The sequence below is a fragment of the Mauremys mutica genome, chromosome 5, assembly GCF_020497125.1.
Source record: "Mauremys mutica isolate MM-2020 ecotype Southern chromosome 5, ASM2049712v1, whole genome shotgun sequence".
NCBI classification, from domain to species: domain Eukaryota; kingdom Metazoa; phylum Chordata; order Testudines; family Geoemydidae; genus Mauremys; species Mauremys mutica.
The window spans coordinates 42,959,963-42,977,994 of record NC_059076.1 but is presented as its reverse complement, the minus strand read 5'-3'; the positions used below and the strand labels follow the sequence as shown (position 1 = coordinate 42,977,994).

The window sequence follows — 18,032 nt, the reverse complement described above, 5'->3', positions numbered from 1 at the left end:
GAAAGATGGAACATATATACATTTATAATAAATGCAATAAAAAAAGCTGTAAAGATAACCTGGCTAATAAATTAGGAAGATAAAAAGAACCTTAAAAACAAGAGGAAGTTGCAAATAGTTAATCAATCATACAGCTGTGTGTATTTATAAAGGAACTTAAAGAAATGTCTGAATATTTTGCATTCACAAGACACATTTCTTATACAAGAGACTGGAAGCTCAATACGATGTAATAAATATAATTCAGCCTCTCATGTCTAATTCTCTTTTGTTGTATTGTGTAACAGACTCTTCCGATGAGGTATCACTTATTTACAAATCTTTTTATTTAAAAACTAAATCAAAATAGTAACATAAATAAGGAAAGAATTTTCCTTTAACATCCAAAAGGTGTTTGAAGATATTTTTAGAGCTTTCTCTCTGGAAGGTGTTGATAAACAGTCTGGTTTATTCGCTCAGTAGTTCAAGGTTTCTAAAACCTTTTCCCACCCATCCTCCTCTAAGACAAACAAAAAGTAGTCAAACCTCCCCTGATATTTAGGCCCCTCCAATGTACAAATAATTGAAAAGGAATGTTCAAGAAAGTCCTTTCCCAATTTAAAAAAAAAATCATTTCAGTGGTGTATATTAAACATGCGAGGGCTGTTCTTTCATGTACAAATACAGCATATTGGATGGAAGGATACTTCAAAAAACTGTTAACAGGGCAGCATAAAATATACCCTGAAAAGTCCCATCAAATCTAGGCACATTTGTAATATAAAGATAAAAAAAGCAAGAATTTCATATGGTTTCTATGAGCAGGAAAGTTTCAAATAAGGAATAGAGCTTGTTCACCTAAACTCAATAAAAGCATCTGCACATTTATATCTTCTGCATATCCAAAACATAGCAGATTGTACGTAATCATAACAGTCTGATTTGGTGTGAGAAATCCGTTAAACTAAACAAAGAAATATTGAACTCAGCAACACAGGAATGCATGCAGTAGATAGCAGCAGGAAGCCCGCCAATCAGTGGGGCCACTGGACAATCAAGGTGCAATAGAAGCACTCAAGGAAGATAAAGTCATTGCAGAGAAGCTAAATGAATCGTTGGATCAATCTTGACTGCAAAGAATGAGAGAGATTCCCACACCTGAGCCATTCTTTTTAGGTGACAAATCTGAGGAACTGTCCCAGATTGAGGTGTCAATAGAAGTGGTTTTGGAAAATATTGATAAATTAAATAGTAATAAATCATCAGGACCAGATGGTATTTACAAAAGGATCTCACAAAACTGGGTGACCAGGTGACAAAATGGCAGATTAAATTCAATGTTGATAAATGCAAAGTAATGCACATTGGAAAACATAATCCCAACTATACTTACAAAATGATGGGGGTCTAAATTAGCTGCTGCTACTCAAGGAAGATCTTGGAGTAATTGTGGATAGTTCTCTGAAAACATTTGCTCAATTTGCAGTGACAGTCAAAAAACGAACAATGTTAGGAGCTATTTGGAAAGGGATAGATAATAAAAAACAGAAAATATCATAATGCCACTATATAAATCCATGGTCCGCCCACACTTGGAATACTGCATGCAGTTCTGGTCACCCCATCTCAAAAAAAGATATATTAGAATTGGAAAACATATAGAGAAGCACAACAAAAATGATTAGGGTATGGATCAGCATCCATATGAAGAGATTAAAAAGACTGGAATTTTCAGCATGGAAAACAGATGACTAACAGGGCATATGATAGAGGTGTATAAAATGGTGACTGGTGGGGAGAAAGTGAATAAGGAAGTGTTATTACTCCTTGACATAACACAAGAACAAGAGGTCACCCAATGAAATTAATAGGTAGCTGATTTAAAACAATCAAAAGCAAGTACTTCACACAACACAGTCAACCTGTGGAACTCATTGCCAGGGGATGCTGTGAAGGCCAAAACTATAACAGGGTTCAAAAAAGAACTATATAAATTCATGGAAGGTAGGTCCATCACTGGCAATTAGCCAAGATGGTCAGGGATGCAATCCCATGCTCTGGGTGTTCCTAACTTCTGATTGCCAGAAGCTGGGAACAGACAATAGGATGGATCAATTGCTGATTGCCTGTTCTGTTCATTCTATCTGAAGCACCTGGCATTGGCCACTATCAGAAGACAAGATACCAGGTTAGACGGACCATTGATCTGACCCTGTCATTGATATGACCTTTGATCTGACAGTCATTCTTATGCAGACTATGGGACACTAGGTATTAATTCTCGTGGGCTAAATTCTCTCCTTTGCAAGAGCACTGCTCAGTGCAGAAGATAGGATGAGGGTGACATTAGGGTACTGGTTATATCTCCCTGATATTTATCAATAGCCCTAATCCTGACAGGACTTAGAGCAGCTGCCACTGGACTCCATTTCACCACTGGACTCTACTTCAGTGCAGAATTGGCAAACTGTTCATAACTCAGAACAAAACATTATGGTTGTTCTTTCAAAAGTTTACAACTGAACAGTAACTTAGTACAGCTTTGAAATTTTACTATGTAGAAGAAAAATGCTGCTTTTAATCATCTTAATTTAAACAAAACAAGCACAGGAACAGTTTCCTTACCTTGTCAGTTTTTAAAAAAAAAACCTTCCTTTTTTTTTTAGTAGTTTACATTTAACACATTATTGTACTGTATTTGCTTTTTTTTTTTAAATCTCCACTGCTGCCTGATTGCATACTTCCAGTTCCAAATGAGGGGTGTGGTTGACCGGTCAGTTTGTAACTCTAGTGTTTGTAATTCTAGTGTTCATAAAAGCACAGCCTTTTAGGCTACTAAAAGAAACAGATAAGTGAATGGAATATAACATTGTCACTGGATAATAGCCTCTTCCTGATAGATAAATACTGAGAAAGAGAAACAATTTATTGAAAATGAATATGGAAGTGATGTTACCAAGTTTATTTTCAGTGGGAGGCAATTAGGCTGCAATAACATTTTCTTCCACTGACATTATTCCTATTATATCAGATGTGACAAAGTAAATAAACTAAGATGGATGGGCATTGCTGATGCAGAGTGACAGCTACTCACTGTACCATACTGAAAAAACTATATTCTTATTGGCTTAAATTTCATACAGTGACAGCCACATCAGTAATGATCAGGTAATCTCAATCTAAACACAATTTGAGGGGGTTTTACAGCTAAAATTACAGTGGGGTGGCCTCCCCATTATGGTTACGGTTGAAACTACCTTACCGTTTAATAAGTTAGTAGTTAGAATGTGGATAAACAAAAACAGCACGGCCTGACTGCCCCTCATTAGTTTTTGTATTGATGAACTTCAGGCAAAAACAGTCCTATGCCATTAGATTTTTCAGAAGTGTCTATTAATTTTGTGTGCCTAAAGTCTGGGTGCTGAAACTGAGATGTCTTCTGCCTGATTTTTCAGATGCTGAGGACACTCAGCTCCCCCTCACTTCAAAGGAGTAACTATAGATTTGTGAGCAGTGGGCTGAGGCTAAACAATCAATATAACTATTTTCAAAAGTGCTCAGCTCCCATTTAGACACCTCAATGAAGTGGCCACTTATAAAAGTACTTAGTACCCAGTAATTCCCATTGTTCTGGTGACTTACCTAGGTGCCTAAAGGGAGTTATTAAACTTTTAGTTCTTTTGAAAATCTGAGTCTCTATGTACCTTTACTGTAACTCATCCTGACTCAACTCTGCTGCGTTGCCTTTGTAACTATCACTCCCTCTTTTATTATTTCTGAAAGAACATTAACTTGCCCTGTCAACCATTATGTTTCTTTTTAACAAGTTAGTAACTAGAATTAGGCCATAATGTCTTTTGAACCCACAATACCTCTGAGGAGCATTCAGGACAGTGAGACTCATTACACTATGGAAAAAGTATAGTTTAAGCTCATCCAAACCCACCCAGAGCAGTTTCTTTCAGGGTCTCCTGGTGGCAACAATAGATATTTTACCCATCTTATGTTCTTCAGCCTAATGATATGAATTACTAACTTTGCACTGTGTGGAATCACTGGTGTGGGGTAGGGCTGTCTGTACTTTCAGCTTCTCCAAAGCATTTGTGTAGGTCTAACTATAAATTGAACTAAAATCTCCATTTCCACAGACTAACAATAAAGGCTCCATTAGTGTTTCAGGGCCCCACTATGTGACTTCAATGGATTTATACTAGGAATTAATATGGCCAGAAATTTTGAATATTAAATTTATAGGAAATAAGTTATAATTATGTCAAATAGCTCTGTAATTTTGAGATGAAACTGAAATACGTAGAAAAGCATCAGTTCCAATGCTACATTGTTAGAATTTAAATGTTGTTAGCTTAGCTAAAATGAGTTAATCATGGATGCTGAATATAAACAACATCCCTATTAGGCAATCTATTTTCATTCTTGAGGCACACAATTCTCTGTGTTACAGGCAGTGCAGCAGAACTCAGTAAAACACTACCCCTCATATCTAATATGATGGCATTTATACACAAATATGGTTTTCAATAACAGATATTCAGCTGCTTCAAATTAATTCTACCTCATTCATTCAGCATGTCGTGTTGCAGAGGATAACTCCTTTGATATTAATAGTAATGGAGATACATTGCATCTGACATTGCTAACAACATGTTTAACAGAATACATTAGCTTTAAGTAGATTAAGGATCTGAAATGAACACTTTCTTCAGATGCCACTGTTTTTTGAAACAACTCTATTTAAATGGTTGCATCTGTTGTACTGGTTCAGAAGTTATCTCTGCTTTGATATTACTTTCCATTAGAGCTGTGAAATAATTAAAAAAATTAATCACTATTAATCACACTGTTAAACAATAACAAAATACCATTTATTTAAATATTTTTGGATGTTTTCTACATTTTCAAATATATTGATTTCAATTACAATACGGAATACAAAGTGTACAGTGCTCACTTTATATTTATTTTTTATTACAATTATTTGCACTGTAAAAAACAAAAATAGTATTTTTCAATTCACCTAATACAAGTATTGTAGTGCAATCTCTTTATCATGAAAGCTGAACTTACAAATGTAGAATTATGTACAAAAAATAACTGCATTCACAAATAAAACAATGTAAAACTTTAGAGCCTACAAGTCCACTCAGTCCTATTTCTTGTTCAACCAATCGCTCAGACAAACAAATTTGTTTACATTTGAAGGAGATAATGCTGCCTGCTTCTTGTTCATAATGTCACCTGAAAGCGAGAACAGGCATTCATATGGCACTGTTGCAACCAGTGTGGAAAGATAGTTATGTGCCAGATGTGCTAAAGATTCATATGTCTCTACATGCTTCATCCACCATTCCAGAGGACATGCGTCCAGGCAGATGACAGGTTCTGCTCGATAATGATGCAAAACAGGGTGGACTGACGTCCATTTTTATAATCTGACTCAGATACCACCAGCAGAAGGCTGATTTTCATTTTTGGTGGTTAGGGTTCTGTAGATTCTGCATCAGAGTGTTGCTCTTTTAAGACTTCTGAAAGTATGCTCCATACTTCATCCCTCTCAGATTTTGGAAGGCACTTCAGATACTTAAACCTTGGGTTGAGTGCTATAGCTATTTTTAGAAATCTCATGATACCTTCTCTGTGTTTTGTTAAATTTGCAGCAAAAGTGTTCTTAAAACAAACATGTGCTGCGTCACCTGAGACTACTAGAACATGAAATATATGGCAGAATGTGGGTAAAACAGAGCAGGAGACATACAATTCTCCCCCAAGGAATTCAGTCACAAATTTAATTAACACATTTTTTAAACAAGCATTATCAGCATGGAAGCATGTCTTCTGGAATGGCAGCTGAAGCATGAATGGTTAGCATAGCAGGCACATAAATACCTTGTAATGTTGGCTACAAAAGTGCCATGCGAACATCTGTTCTTATTTATAATGTCCCCAGAAAGTGAGAAGTGGGCAGCGTTATCTCTTGTAAATGTAAACAAACTTGTTTGTATTAGGGATTGGCTGAACAAGAAGTAGGACTGAGTGGACTTGTAGACTCTAAGGTTTTACATTGTTTTGTTTTTGAGTGCAGATATGTAACAAAAAAACCCAACTACATTGTAAGTAGCATTTTCATGATAAAGAGATTGCACTACAGTAATTGTATGAGGTGAATTGAAAAATTCTATTTATTTTATCATTTTTACAGTGCAAATATTTGTAATTAAAAATGATAATAAAGTGAGCAGTGTACACTTCATATTCTGTTGTAATAGAAATCAATATACTTGAAAATGTAGAAAAACATCTAAAATATTTAATAAATTTCACTTGGTATTTATTGTTTAACTGTGATTAATTGTGATTAGTTGCAGTTTTAATTTTTTTTAATTGCGATTAATTTTTTTGAGTTAATCGCGAGTTAACTGCAATTAATTGATAGCTCTATTTTCTATATAATTTCATTCCCCTCCCCCCATTTGGCAGTATTTTGTAAATACTACAAACTAGCCTCACAAAATAGTAACAAATCTCACTGCTTTTGCATTATCTTTAAGAATTAAAGATATTTTATTCTCAATTAATCTTTTAAATTTGTCTGTATAATTTATTGCTTTTGATAACTAACTTCAGTGAATTATTATTCTAACAGAACCCAAAATGTTCACTTACAGTGACCAGATGTCCTGATTTTATAGTGACAGTCCTGATATTTGGGGCTTTTTTTTTTTTTTAAATGGGTTCCTATTACCCCCCACCCCATCCCGATTTTTCACACTTGCTATCTGGTCACTCTAGGTTCACTTCACAGAAAAAAAGAAACAACAGGGAAAATACTAATTCTGATCCTCATAGTTTATTATAGGGGGGAACCTGTATTATTTCTTAATTCAGGTTTTATTTATGCATTTCATTAGTCCAGTACTTCAAAGCAGCTTTGTCACACTGACTGGAATGGGAGCAACACCAGGCTCTAAATCTTCCATGTAATTCAACTTTGTATTTAAGAGGTTCTCAAACACCAAAATGAAATGCTGCAATCACACATCACACAGACAGAGGTTATTGTGCCTTTTTTCTTGTGTACCTATATTTGTATGAAACTGCTTAGGTATCCAAAAAGTGTAGATCCTTACAGAATATATGTGTTGAAAGCATTTTTGGGTAGCCTCCAACAGTTTAATATCAATTTTAATACACTTTAAGGTTATTGTTTTACATTTTTGGAAAAGTGGAGAGAATGTGTCAATTGTAATTTTGAAGAAAAACTGAGGGTGAAATTGTCAATCCAAAAACACTTGTTAAATGAACCAATATATTTAGAGGGTTTTGTAGCTCAATAAATTTAGTGGTAATTTAATGAGATCCTCTTAATCAACTAAGTACAGTTTAAAACAAAACTGAAATTAGCAAAATATTACCCAATAATTTAGTATTACCTTTTTTCCCCGCACCGTGTTGTCTCTTACAGCTCTTACACTGCCAACATTCTAGCTAGATTAACAAATATCTTCAACATTTGTCCAATTTTTAGCTTCTAGAACAAAGACCTCAAGTTTTGCAACGTGTTCTCTGTTCATCTGTTTTACTACTAGATTCTTTCAAAAAACAATAGGTGTAAAGCATGAAAATAATGTGCTTCAAAGGTCATCCTCATCCACCCATAACCCACCACTGTACTTGAATGGCGGAGCAACAGAGTGAAAAAGAACTCTACATGCGTTTATAACTAAAAATAGTAGAAAACTCACAAGCACTGAAAGTCAACAAGTGAGAGAGAGTGATTATTTCAGACATGTATAAACACTAGCTTGGTTGCATGTAAGAGCCACAAAATATGGAAATAAGAAGAGTGAAAAGCTGTGACTAACTCCTGACACTTCAAAAATGGTTAATAATCCAATATGATCTTCTTTAAAATTTATGTTGGCATTTATCATCAAATCAACTCATTCACCTTCTACTTGTAAGATTGGCTGATGGCAACATGCATGTATTACATACTAAGGATCTAGCTCCAATCCTGAGAGGTGCTGGAGACGTCCTGGAAAGTGTGAGTATCCTCAATTCCCAGTGAAGTATCTCCCATGAAGTGCTTAGCACCTTGCAGGATCAGATCCTTTCCAATTTCTTAACTTTTTATAAGTTTGGCTGCTATTAGTGGGAAACCCTATCCTCTTTATTCCCTTTCATAGATGCTGAGGGCTCTGGATACAGCAGAACCAGTTTCCATGTGGGCAGGAAAGCAGAATACCGAGATTTCAAACAGGAGCACACACCTTCAGCAAAGTTTGGCAGGTGCTCCTTCTCTGTCACTTCGGTGAGTACCTGAATTGGCCAGAGGATCTGTCACTATGATTCACCAGCCTCTCCCAGCACCTTTGCAAGAGACAAGTTAATAGGCAATAGACTCTATTCCAGCTCTGAGATTGCAGCAAGTGCCACAAAGGAACTTTGTAGCCTGCAAGAGAGAAGGATTCTGTCTCCCCAAACCCCAAGGGATTTTTCTTGTGCCAAACACATATACTTGGGATTGGTGCAACAAGATAGATTTGCATTTTTGGTAAATTTCAAACATTAATTTCAGTTTAAAAAATAAGAATTCATGCTGAAGCTTTTGCAGTAGCAGAACAATTTTTTTTCCCACATACTGTACCTGCACATCATTGACATTCATCCTTGTTCCTTCCTTCCCAACAAAGATGTCATCTATGTCAACAAGAATGTACCTATCCAAGGACAATGTGAGCTTTTTCCCAGACAGGAAAGAGACGGCATCTATAAAGATCAGCTTGTGCAGCCAAAAGTTCAAGTTGTTGCCGAAGAGGACTCTCTGAATCCCATCATGAAGCCCCAGGTCATGAACTACTGTGGCATGGAGAGCATTTTTAGTGATGGGTAGTGGGAGGTTTTCTGTAGTCTTTATTTTTGCAAATATCACTGGCTGATAGGCTGAATGATTAATCTGGAAAACTGTCCAGTCATTTCCAGGCAAGGGACCTTTATCAAGCTTAGAGGATTTAGTTACATGAAGCAATGGGGAATGAGGATTAACACAACAGTCCTTAACACCCAGATTGCCATGAACATGGAAAGGAAAGCCCTTAAACTGAATGTTCTGCAAGCTGTTCTCGCTGCCCTTATGGAATCCAATGACACTCACACCATATTCAATACAGTATTTATCTAGAAGGCCTTTGTTCCATGAGTCCATATTCACATACTTTAAAATATTTTCATATACAATGAGAACATATTTGCCTTTATTTTTGTCTATAAGCACTGGAAGATCACCTTTCCCAGGAGCAATCTCTATGTGATACTGAAATCTGCTGGATTCTAGAATTGTTATTATATCTTGACCGAGTGTTGAGTACTGGCTTTCCACAAACACCAGCACTACAGGATCAGTCCGCATGGGATCAATGGGCTTCATTGTCTTCAGCTCCATTAACTTGTATGGCAACAGCTGAAGATCACCACATTCCAATTCTGAAGAGATCTCAGAAAGTTCATTTTCCTGTTTGTAGCCATTATACAAATAGTAAGCAGAAATAACAATGCTCACCATACAAAAAGTGGCAAGCAAGATAACTGTTCTTTGAAAATGTCTGTGAAGTTTCATGATAAAACTCATGTTGTATACTTGCCTTAGATTGCTTCCAACAGCAGCAGCATTAAAAAAAACACAACTTTTCAACAACTTGTTCCAGTCCTGCTTAATAATTTATGTCACCATTGCAGCACATATGTCTATCTTCAGCAAGCTTTATAGACGGTATAGTCTAAAAGAAAAAGAAAAGTAGAGGTTTAATGCATCCATAAAAATATTATTTCATTTCAACTAGCTGGTAGCCGTTCCTAATTCTACAGGACAGGAATCAGAGAGATCCTCCACCCCACTTGTAGTCTAGCCCCAGCTACTTTCAGTGTGCTTGTTACACAAGCACCACTTTGGTCATCATCAGGAACTGAGCACAGGATATCAAGAGCTAAGAGACTCTCTACATCTTGAGCAAAAAGATCAAGGCCCAGATTTTTAAAGGGGGTTTTAATTGGAGTTAGACAGTTAGGCACCTAGCGGGATTTTCAAAAATGCTGATCTGCATTATTAGGCACCTAAACGCCTTTTAAAATCTGACCCGAGATCCCATAGCTGGCAGCTGTAAGAGATCACCTCTTCTGTGGATCAAGCAGAGAGAGGGACATGATACATACATTGAAAAGAGGGTCACACTGGCAGAGAGCTTCTGCAGACTGAGCTCCATTCCACACAAGTAGGCATATTCCCTGCCCAACTCCCATATCCTGCCCCCACTTGCATAGGAAACTGTATCAATTCTGCTGCCAGTACACAAAAGAAGACAGGGATTTGGCCTGCACTAAAAACTTGTAAGATACAAAGCAGCACACTTAAAATTGGCAATAGAGGAGCGCCTCCTGTGGAACTCAAAGTGTAAGACACAGGGCATTCCAGTGGTGTCCAGCCAAATATTTTTATGTTATATAATTTCCTTTCCTGTCATTTTTCTAAAAACAAAGCAAGCAAGCAAACCCTGCTTCTCCCCACCCTCCAAACATAGGGGATTTCATAACAAGATTAAAAAAAAAAAGTTAAGAGACGTTACAGTTGTATGCTTAAATGCACTCACTCTTATGTTAAAATTTCTCTCAAGAAGTTAAAGTTGCATGCATATTCTTAACTCTGCCCTGTTGTGTGTACACAATGAGATTCTTTCATTACATGGTCATACACTATTTCTCAGACAATACAATATAAATTACAATCTTTTCTACTATGTTAGATGCATATGTGTACTACAATGTACTATTCTATTTACATTAAGTATTTTATACTAAAAGTATGCGATAAACAATGCTTATATACTCCATATTAAATATAACATACTCCAGATTAAGTATAACACAGGGCAATAACAGAAACTCACTGGTACACGAGCCACTTAAGTTTGCAACTTGTGCTCTGAGCTGTACCTAAAGAAAACAGTGGTGTTGACTAAAAAGATAATAGCTACTGACAAAATTATTAAAATACCTATTTGAAAATATAAGCTGGAAAAATATGACAATAAAATTAACTATAATAAAGCAAGTATTGCAAGACAGCTAACTAAGGTTGAAATAAAAATTGTGTATTATATAGTATTATTTAGGAAACAGAACATCAATGTAATTGCAGAATGTATCATATATAATACACAGGGGTCAATATTAAGTTTGTGTTTGCAACATTTATCTTTGTCTTTTCCTGACTTCTGAGTGCTTAACCACATGTCCTCTTACTGTATTTTTAAAGCAACAGAAAGAGGTATATATATATTTTTTAAATCTAACACTAAATTTAAAGCCAAAACCCATTGCTTATATATGTAAAATCTACAGAGTTAAACTGTAATGGACCTCACTGACAATAGTGGGTAAATCCATTTGTAAGGCAAAACCCTGCAATTTGTGTACAAACTGGCAGATGATGCCCGTCATATACCCATTATGCAAAATTTACAATTGTGCATGTTTTTACGAGGTTTTTGGCCCACAACACTTTGTGCTCTGCTTCTGCCAAGTTATCAAGCTATTTTGCTAGGAATTCCTATTCCTGGCACTTTGATAATATTTATTTCAGAAAATAACCGAACAAGACAGAATAAGTTTGTGCACCACAAGAAATGCAAGAAAACAAACTAATGTTTACAAATGGTTGAAGGAGAAGATTAGTAGTGAAAGAAATTTGGGGCTCTTTCCTGCATCTAATGTAGTCAATAGCAAAACTCCAAACTTAATTGCCAATTAAGGGGGAGGGATAGCTCAGTGGTTTGAGCATTGGCCTGCTAAACCCAGGGTTATGAGCTCAATCCTTGAGGGGACCACTTAGGGATCTGGGGCAAAAATCAGTACTTGGTCCTGCTAATGAAGGCAGGGGGCTGGACTTGATGACCTTTCAAGGTCCCTTCCAGTTCTAGGAAATAGGTGTATCTCCTATTATTAATTTAAATCAGGACTGGGGCCTTTTATTTTCAAATTTCTGATTGGGAGTGAGTTTTTTAGTAAATGTCCTTTTAACTTTCTCAACTTTAGCTACATTCCAGGGGCTTGATGCTGCACTGTGAAAGTAAGGAGTATAAACACAAGGTAAAAAGTAATGAGCAGGAAAGTGAGCTGAGAGGAACCCAATCCTGTTTTAACAGTAGCTTTAGAACATGGCACCCAAGTTTTTCCTGCTTAACAACAGGACTAGGGAAAAGTTGTGAAAGCATAGCTATGTTTCTCATTATATGATGGGGATTACAATTAAGCCCATGTCTTGCCAGACAAATTCGTTCTCTGCCCATTTCTTTCCCTTTTTTATCCTGTGTTCTTGAGAGTAAAGGAAAGATGCATAGGTGTATTAAGACTTACCACACGCAGTGAAAGGCTTACACTTTTTACTGACAACTGGACATAACTGTCACTCACATTTGCACTGGGACACAACAAACTTCCCCTCCCTGTTGCACACTATTTTCAAAGTCCCAAAGCATAAAGATGAATTGTTCAGGATTGAGGGTGGGGTGGTGGGGAATCCTGGCTCTAGAAAGTAGAGACAGCTGTCTGAAAAGAGAATTTGCACATTTTATTAAAAATAAAGACTAAATGAAAATCTGCATGTGTTACAACGATCAACAAAATATTTTTGAATTGTGAGCACCGTTACATGCTTAGACTATTATCTTCAGAGGGACTATCAGCCTAGCTAGCAATAAAGAGATGGTTGATCTGATTGGAAGTAAGGTAACAAAGAGAAAGCTCAATCTTGAATGATTGAGGCAACATTAAGAGGTTGTTTTCAGACAGGCTTCTCATTTGTGGACACAATTTGTAGAATGTTTGTGGATATTTTTGTTTGGTTTCTAAACACACTTATTATGTTGGACTACCAATGAAATACTTCCTGAAAGCAATATATTTTATTGAGTGATCTGAATGAAGAATTGTGGCAATCTGATTAATAAAACAAAAGAAAGGGAGTTCCAAGCATAAGGAGCAGCACATAAGAAATCAAAAAGGCTTCTGAAAAGTCTGAGATTTTAGAAGAGTTATGAGTTTGTTGGTACTGTTTTGGTTTGGTACCTGTAAAAACTCGGGACCGTTCCTCAACTAGTATAACCAACATAGCTCATGATGATTTACAGCAGATGAGGATCTTGCCTCATATGTAAAATAATACAGTACCACCGAATCCAAGAGCCCCAAACATTGCACTCCCACTATTGTAGGGCCTTGTACCATTATTGTATAATACTATACAATGACTTTTGAAGGAGAATGTCCCAATCAATCTGCAGCAGTGCAAGCTACCCCTGCACTTCTGCACCTAAATCCTTGCCTGAGAATCCCTAATTTGATCTCTAAGACTTTTGCATTAATTAAGTATCCACCAGCAGATTGAGACCAGAATCTATTAATTTAGGTACTACAGCATTGCTCCTAACATGATATCTCACAGGGCCTCCCAAAGATGAAAAGAAATATTCTCTTTTTGTCATCCTCATATGTAAATTTGAATAGCTAGAAATACTTTGATATATAGACAAATAGGTTTCTTGTATGTGAGAAGAACCTACTAAAGGAAATTTAAGTCAAGGAAATGAGCTTTGCATTAAGTTCTGAATATAAGGAGTACCATGATCATTCTTCTCTCTTATGGGAGCAACTTCCATAGTCCAGCTCCTGGGAAAATTCTGTCTCCTATACCCACTAGTGCTCATCCAATTAGTTGACAGTTTCATCGTTCCAGCGGAACATAGCTGCAGTGGGAGGTCATGTGCATAGAAGTGGTAACTGGTAGCTAGGTCCAATCCCCATAAACGGCTTTGAATATTAGGCCAGGAATTTTCAGTTGGCCTCTGTATTCAATGGGAAGCCAATGACGAGAACAGCACCTAGCATGATGTGTTCAAAAAAACAGTGTTACTTTGCAAACAAACTGCTGTGCTTTGTGCCACTTGCAGCTTTTTCTGGGTGTGTGGTTTAATTCCTGGATATAATGACCAAATCCTCTGTGTAAATCAGTGTAGCTAAATTGACTTTAATGATTTACCAGCTGATTTACCAGCTGAGGATCTGGCACAGTAATGGGTTGCAGTAACTGAGCCTGGAGGTCACATATGTGTAGATCATGCATATGCCCTTATTGGTTTTTAAAGCACACACATATCAAAGCATTAAAATGTAGATATTACCTTTGCAAAAAGCTCTCTCCACTTAAGCCTATGGAGCAGGGCATTCAAATTCATGTAGCTGGCCTGCAGCCTCCTTTGTGGTGCGCACCCCTCATAGACTTGGGCTGTAGGTGAGCATAATGGCCACATCCCCAGCATGACAAATTTGCCCCCCTCTGTATGGTAGAGCAAAAATGTGCCACAGAGATTCCCATGGTGCACAGGGAAGCATGTAGTCCCCTTGCATGGGCTCTCCACTAGTGTGCACTGGTCCTCTGTACAATGGAAATACAATTTTTCTGTGTGCAGGACTTAAAAAATAATTGGAGAAAGTCATACTCTTGGCCATTCCATGACATAATTAGTATTTGTGTTTTTTAAAAATGACATCAATTCTAGGTTAATCCATCCCTGTATATTTGGGGTCAATTTCTCAAAAAAAAAAAGTACATCCAAATGGAATCCCACTCCTCATACAAATTGCAGTCTGTTAAAATTGTGACAGGTTTCAGAGTGGTAAATTGTGTTAGTGTTTGTCAGCAAACCTTTTAACCCACCAGAAGCAGTTTTCCTTAACTCAACTGTATTACAAACCTAGTTTCATCAGCATAATTAATGAAAAAAATTAAAAATATCCAAAACCAAAAGAGAAAATAAAGCCTATAAAAACAGTTTCCAATTTGAAGCAAGATCATTTAGTTTAACTTAAGGTTTACCTAAGCCACATATTCTATACCCTGATCCCTGAGTAGGAATAGTACAGTTACGCTACACTCAGCTCCTTCTATATTCTGGTATACATAAATTCTTCTTGACATTTGTATTATGAAAACACCTCTGGTTTATAAAGAGCAAACAAAAATGATGTGAAGTCAGGCCTCCCGAGTTATCCATCAAATAATATTTACTGTAAATGATATTTCTGCAGTTACATATAGCTGCATAGATCTTTGTCTCTCTTTCCTAACCTAATATTAAAACATTCTAGCTCTGTTCCTTTGCACACTGACCACTGCCTGCACAGCTGCAATATAATGTTCAAGTGCAATATGAAAAACTGGTTTTAAATGAAAACCAGAAACAATACAAATATTTTTCATATTGTGTAGCATAAGCATTAAAAACTATTATGATTAGCACATTATTTAACTATACTGAACAAAAATTCCATTTTTAGACAAACAATCATGAAATATGTTGGAGAAAAAGTGTTGACCTAATTAGGGAGTTATTTTGAAATTATTACATTAATGTTGCTAAACAGACAAACCTTTGGGAGTTAACGAATGACAAAGCATGAAGGAACAATGTCTATTTGTTGGCAAGCAATGGTGGTACAGATGATAGTATGCATATTGTGGATCCCCAATAAAAATACATACTGCTTCCAAGTACTTGGTACCAATCTCTGTCTGCCATAGAAGTCAAGCACTGAACACTCAGGAAAATAGAAAATAAGAAAGCTGTATTTAGTCTATATCTTTGGAAGAGATTTTTAACTGAAAAGGATATTGATATGTAACAGTCAAGGAAAGTAATTGAAAGCTGTAAGTATCACATAATTTCAGGGCTGGAACAGATGACTATCTGGGGACTTAACATTTCTAAGTGTACCAACTGAAAGGTGGGATGGATTAGATGGACTAAGGATTCTTTAAAAGCACAGAAAGCAGGAGGTAAACACTGTGTCCAAATCTTTCTGGCAAGTACTATTCATTTGGTTATTAAATCTCTGTACCTGCCGCTTTTTGATGTATTGTTTTACACAGAATGACACCAGTAGGAAATATTGCCGTGTGTGTGTGTGTGTGTGTGTGTGTGTGAGAGAGAGACTGCATAATGATCTGTTAGTAAAGGAGATTTTAAAATTAACAAAATAGTGTTTATAAAACTGTTTATTTAAGAAAGGTTTGAAAGAGTTTAATTTACTAAAAAATATCCCCCCCCCAAATTACTATCTGACCTCCCTTCAGTACTTTCTATGCAAGGATAGACAGACAGCTTTACAAACATCACTGAATTGACTTAAACAATATTTCTGTGAAATAAGCATTACTATCACCATTTTTTATTGAGGCAGAAACTCAATGATACAGAGGTTAAGTGATCTGCCCCAGGTCACAAAAAGGTAGGCTGCAGGAGACAGTTCTCCTGCCTTCCAGGTACCTTCACCACAAAACTACGCTATTTCCCACATATTCCTGACTGATGCTTGTCAAAGAGATTAAATGCAGGTACTTCATTAATGCTGAGAAATTTAGTTAGGTGAAAAACTGGATGGAAAAAAACCCCTACTTCTACTGTTTGGTCAAAAGGCCTCATATTTCCAAAACAATTATCTGGCAGGCCTGAAGAGTCAACTAAATTGTGTTTAAGTAATTTACCTAGATAAAATTTCAAAAGGCTAATAGAACTTCTCAGTTATATACATGACATCTGAAATAAACATTAGCACATGCCAAATTCTTCATGGATTTGGGATGATTTCAGATGTTAACAGCTAATGGGTTATGACTGTATTATGATAATATTTTATTTTTACTAACACAGCAATCAAGCAACTCTCAATGTCTTAGAACACTAGAGGGCAACAGTGTCATACCGAAAAACCTATTAACTGCAGGGCTGGCTTGGGTACCAGACCAGGAAGACAGATGCTAACTGAGCTAATAAATAAGAACTCTCCCAAATGCGCTAAACTAAATTTGGGATGTGTCGTTAAAGGCTGTTTTTAGAAACGAAGCCAGATCTTGCCAGTTGAAGGGTTAATACACTACGCTGCTAAATATACATCCCCGCAAATAACTGCTGCATGCATAACTCTCCAGGGCATTCACACCAGCTGAACCACCCAAGAGCTAAAGGTCTGAACAGATCTGATAGATTAAAATGAGAGAGGGGGAAAGGTCCACAAGCACTAAAAGTTGCACAGTCACCAATAAGTCTGCCCCGCAGAAGTTTGTTGGGGGGTGGCCGGGAGTGAGGAGATTAGCAGATAATAGAGTTTGGAGACTTTTCTGTCTAGGCTTAAAGCACGAAATGTGAGCCCAGCCCTGCCCCAATTATTACCTCCAGGTGCACTCCAGGAACATGCCGGTGCTGCTTCCACTTCCCCTAGACCTGCTGCATGCAGCTCCTCCTGGGACGGGACGAGGGGCCGCTGCCAGTCTTGCCCTCTCTCTCTCTCCGCTGCCCTCCCAAGCAGGGGCCGCTCAGTCCGGTCTGCAAAGCCCCAACCGAAGCGCCAGGAGGAGGCAGGCGGTGCAGCCCCTGGAGCCTCCCTCACCCCAAGGCAGAGCTTCCCCCTCCTCCCCCAACCAGGGGGAGCTGGAGGTGACTCTAGGCAGCAGCCGGCACGACCCAAGCGCCCAGGAGAAGAAGGAGCCAAGCAAAGCTTTGAGCAGCAGCCGCTGCCGCCCGGGAGGCGAGGGGCTGCGCTGAGGCGCAGAGGCTGGGGGTGCCGCGGCGGAGCGTGGGCCGGCCAGAGCCCGCCGCCTCCCGCTCTAGCGCGCTGGACGCTGCGCTGCTCTGTGCCTCTCGCACTCGCAGAGGCGGCGGCGGCGGGAGCAGCGAGCGGGGGACTCCGGCTTCCCCGCCATTGGCCGGCGGAGGCTCCTCCCTTCGCCAGTCGCCTCCTTCGTGGGGAGGCTTGGGCGAGGGGCGGGGTGCGGGGCTGGCCGCGGCGGGGTCTAGTCCGTGCGCTGCCGCCACGCGGGGGATGGGGCGCCTCGGCCGCCGGGGAGCCCAGCTGCTGCACCCACCCTGTCTCTGCAGCCGGCTTGCTGCTGTGCGAGGCGCCCAGTTCCGCTCCCGCTGCACAGAGCA

The 18,032-nt window shown here is 38.2% G+C and overlaps 1 protein-coding gene across 1 annotated transcript in view; it reads right to left on the bottom strand.

Moving 5' to 3' along the window:
* LOC123371906 (bifunctional heparan sulfate N-deacetylase/N-sulfotransferase 3) overlaps nt 1-17,821 on the bottom strand; it is a 119,678-nt gene extending 101,857 nt beyond the window's left edge. Inside the window, exons 1-2 of the mRNA XM_045019782.1 lie at nt 17,277-17,821; nt 8,645-9,773 (exon numbers count right to left, since the gene is read on the bottom strand). Coding sequence (XP_044875717.1) covers nt 8,645-9,625 — 981 coding nt within the window. The 5' untranslated portion in view covers nt 9,626-9,773; nt 17,277-17,821. The remainder of the gene's footprint in view (nt 1-8,644; nt 9,774-17,276) is intronic.
* Nucleotides 17,822-18,032: the final 211 nt, after the last annotated feature.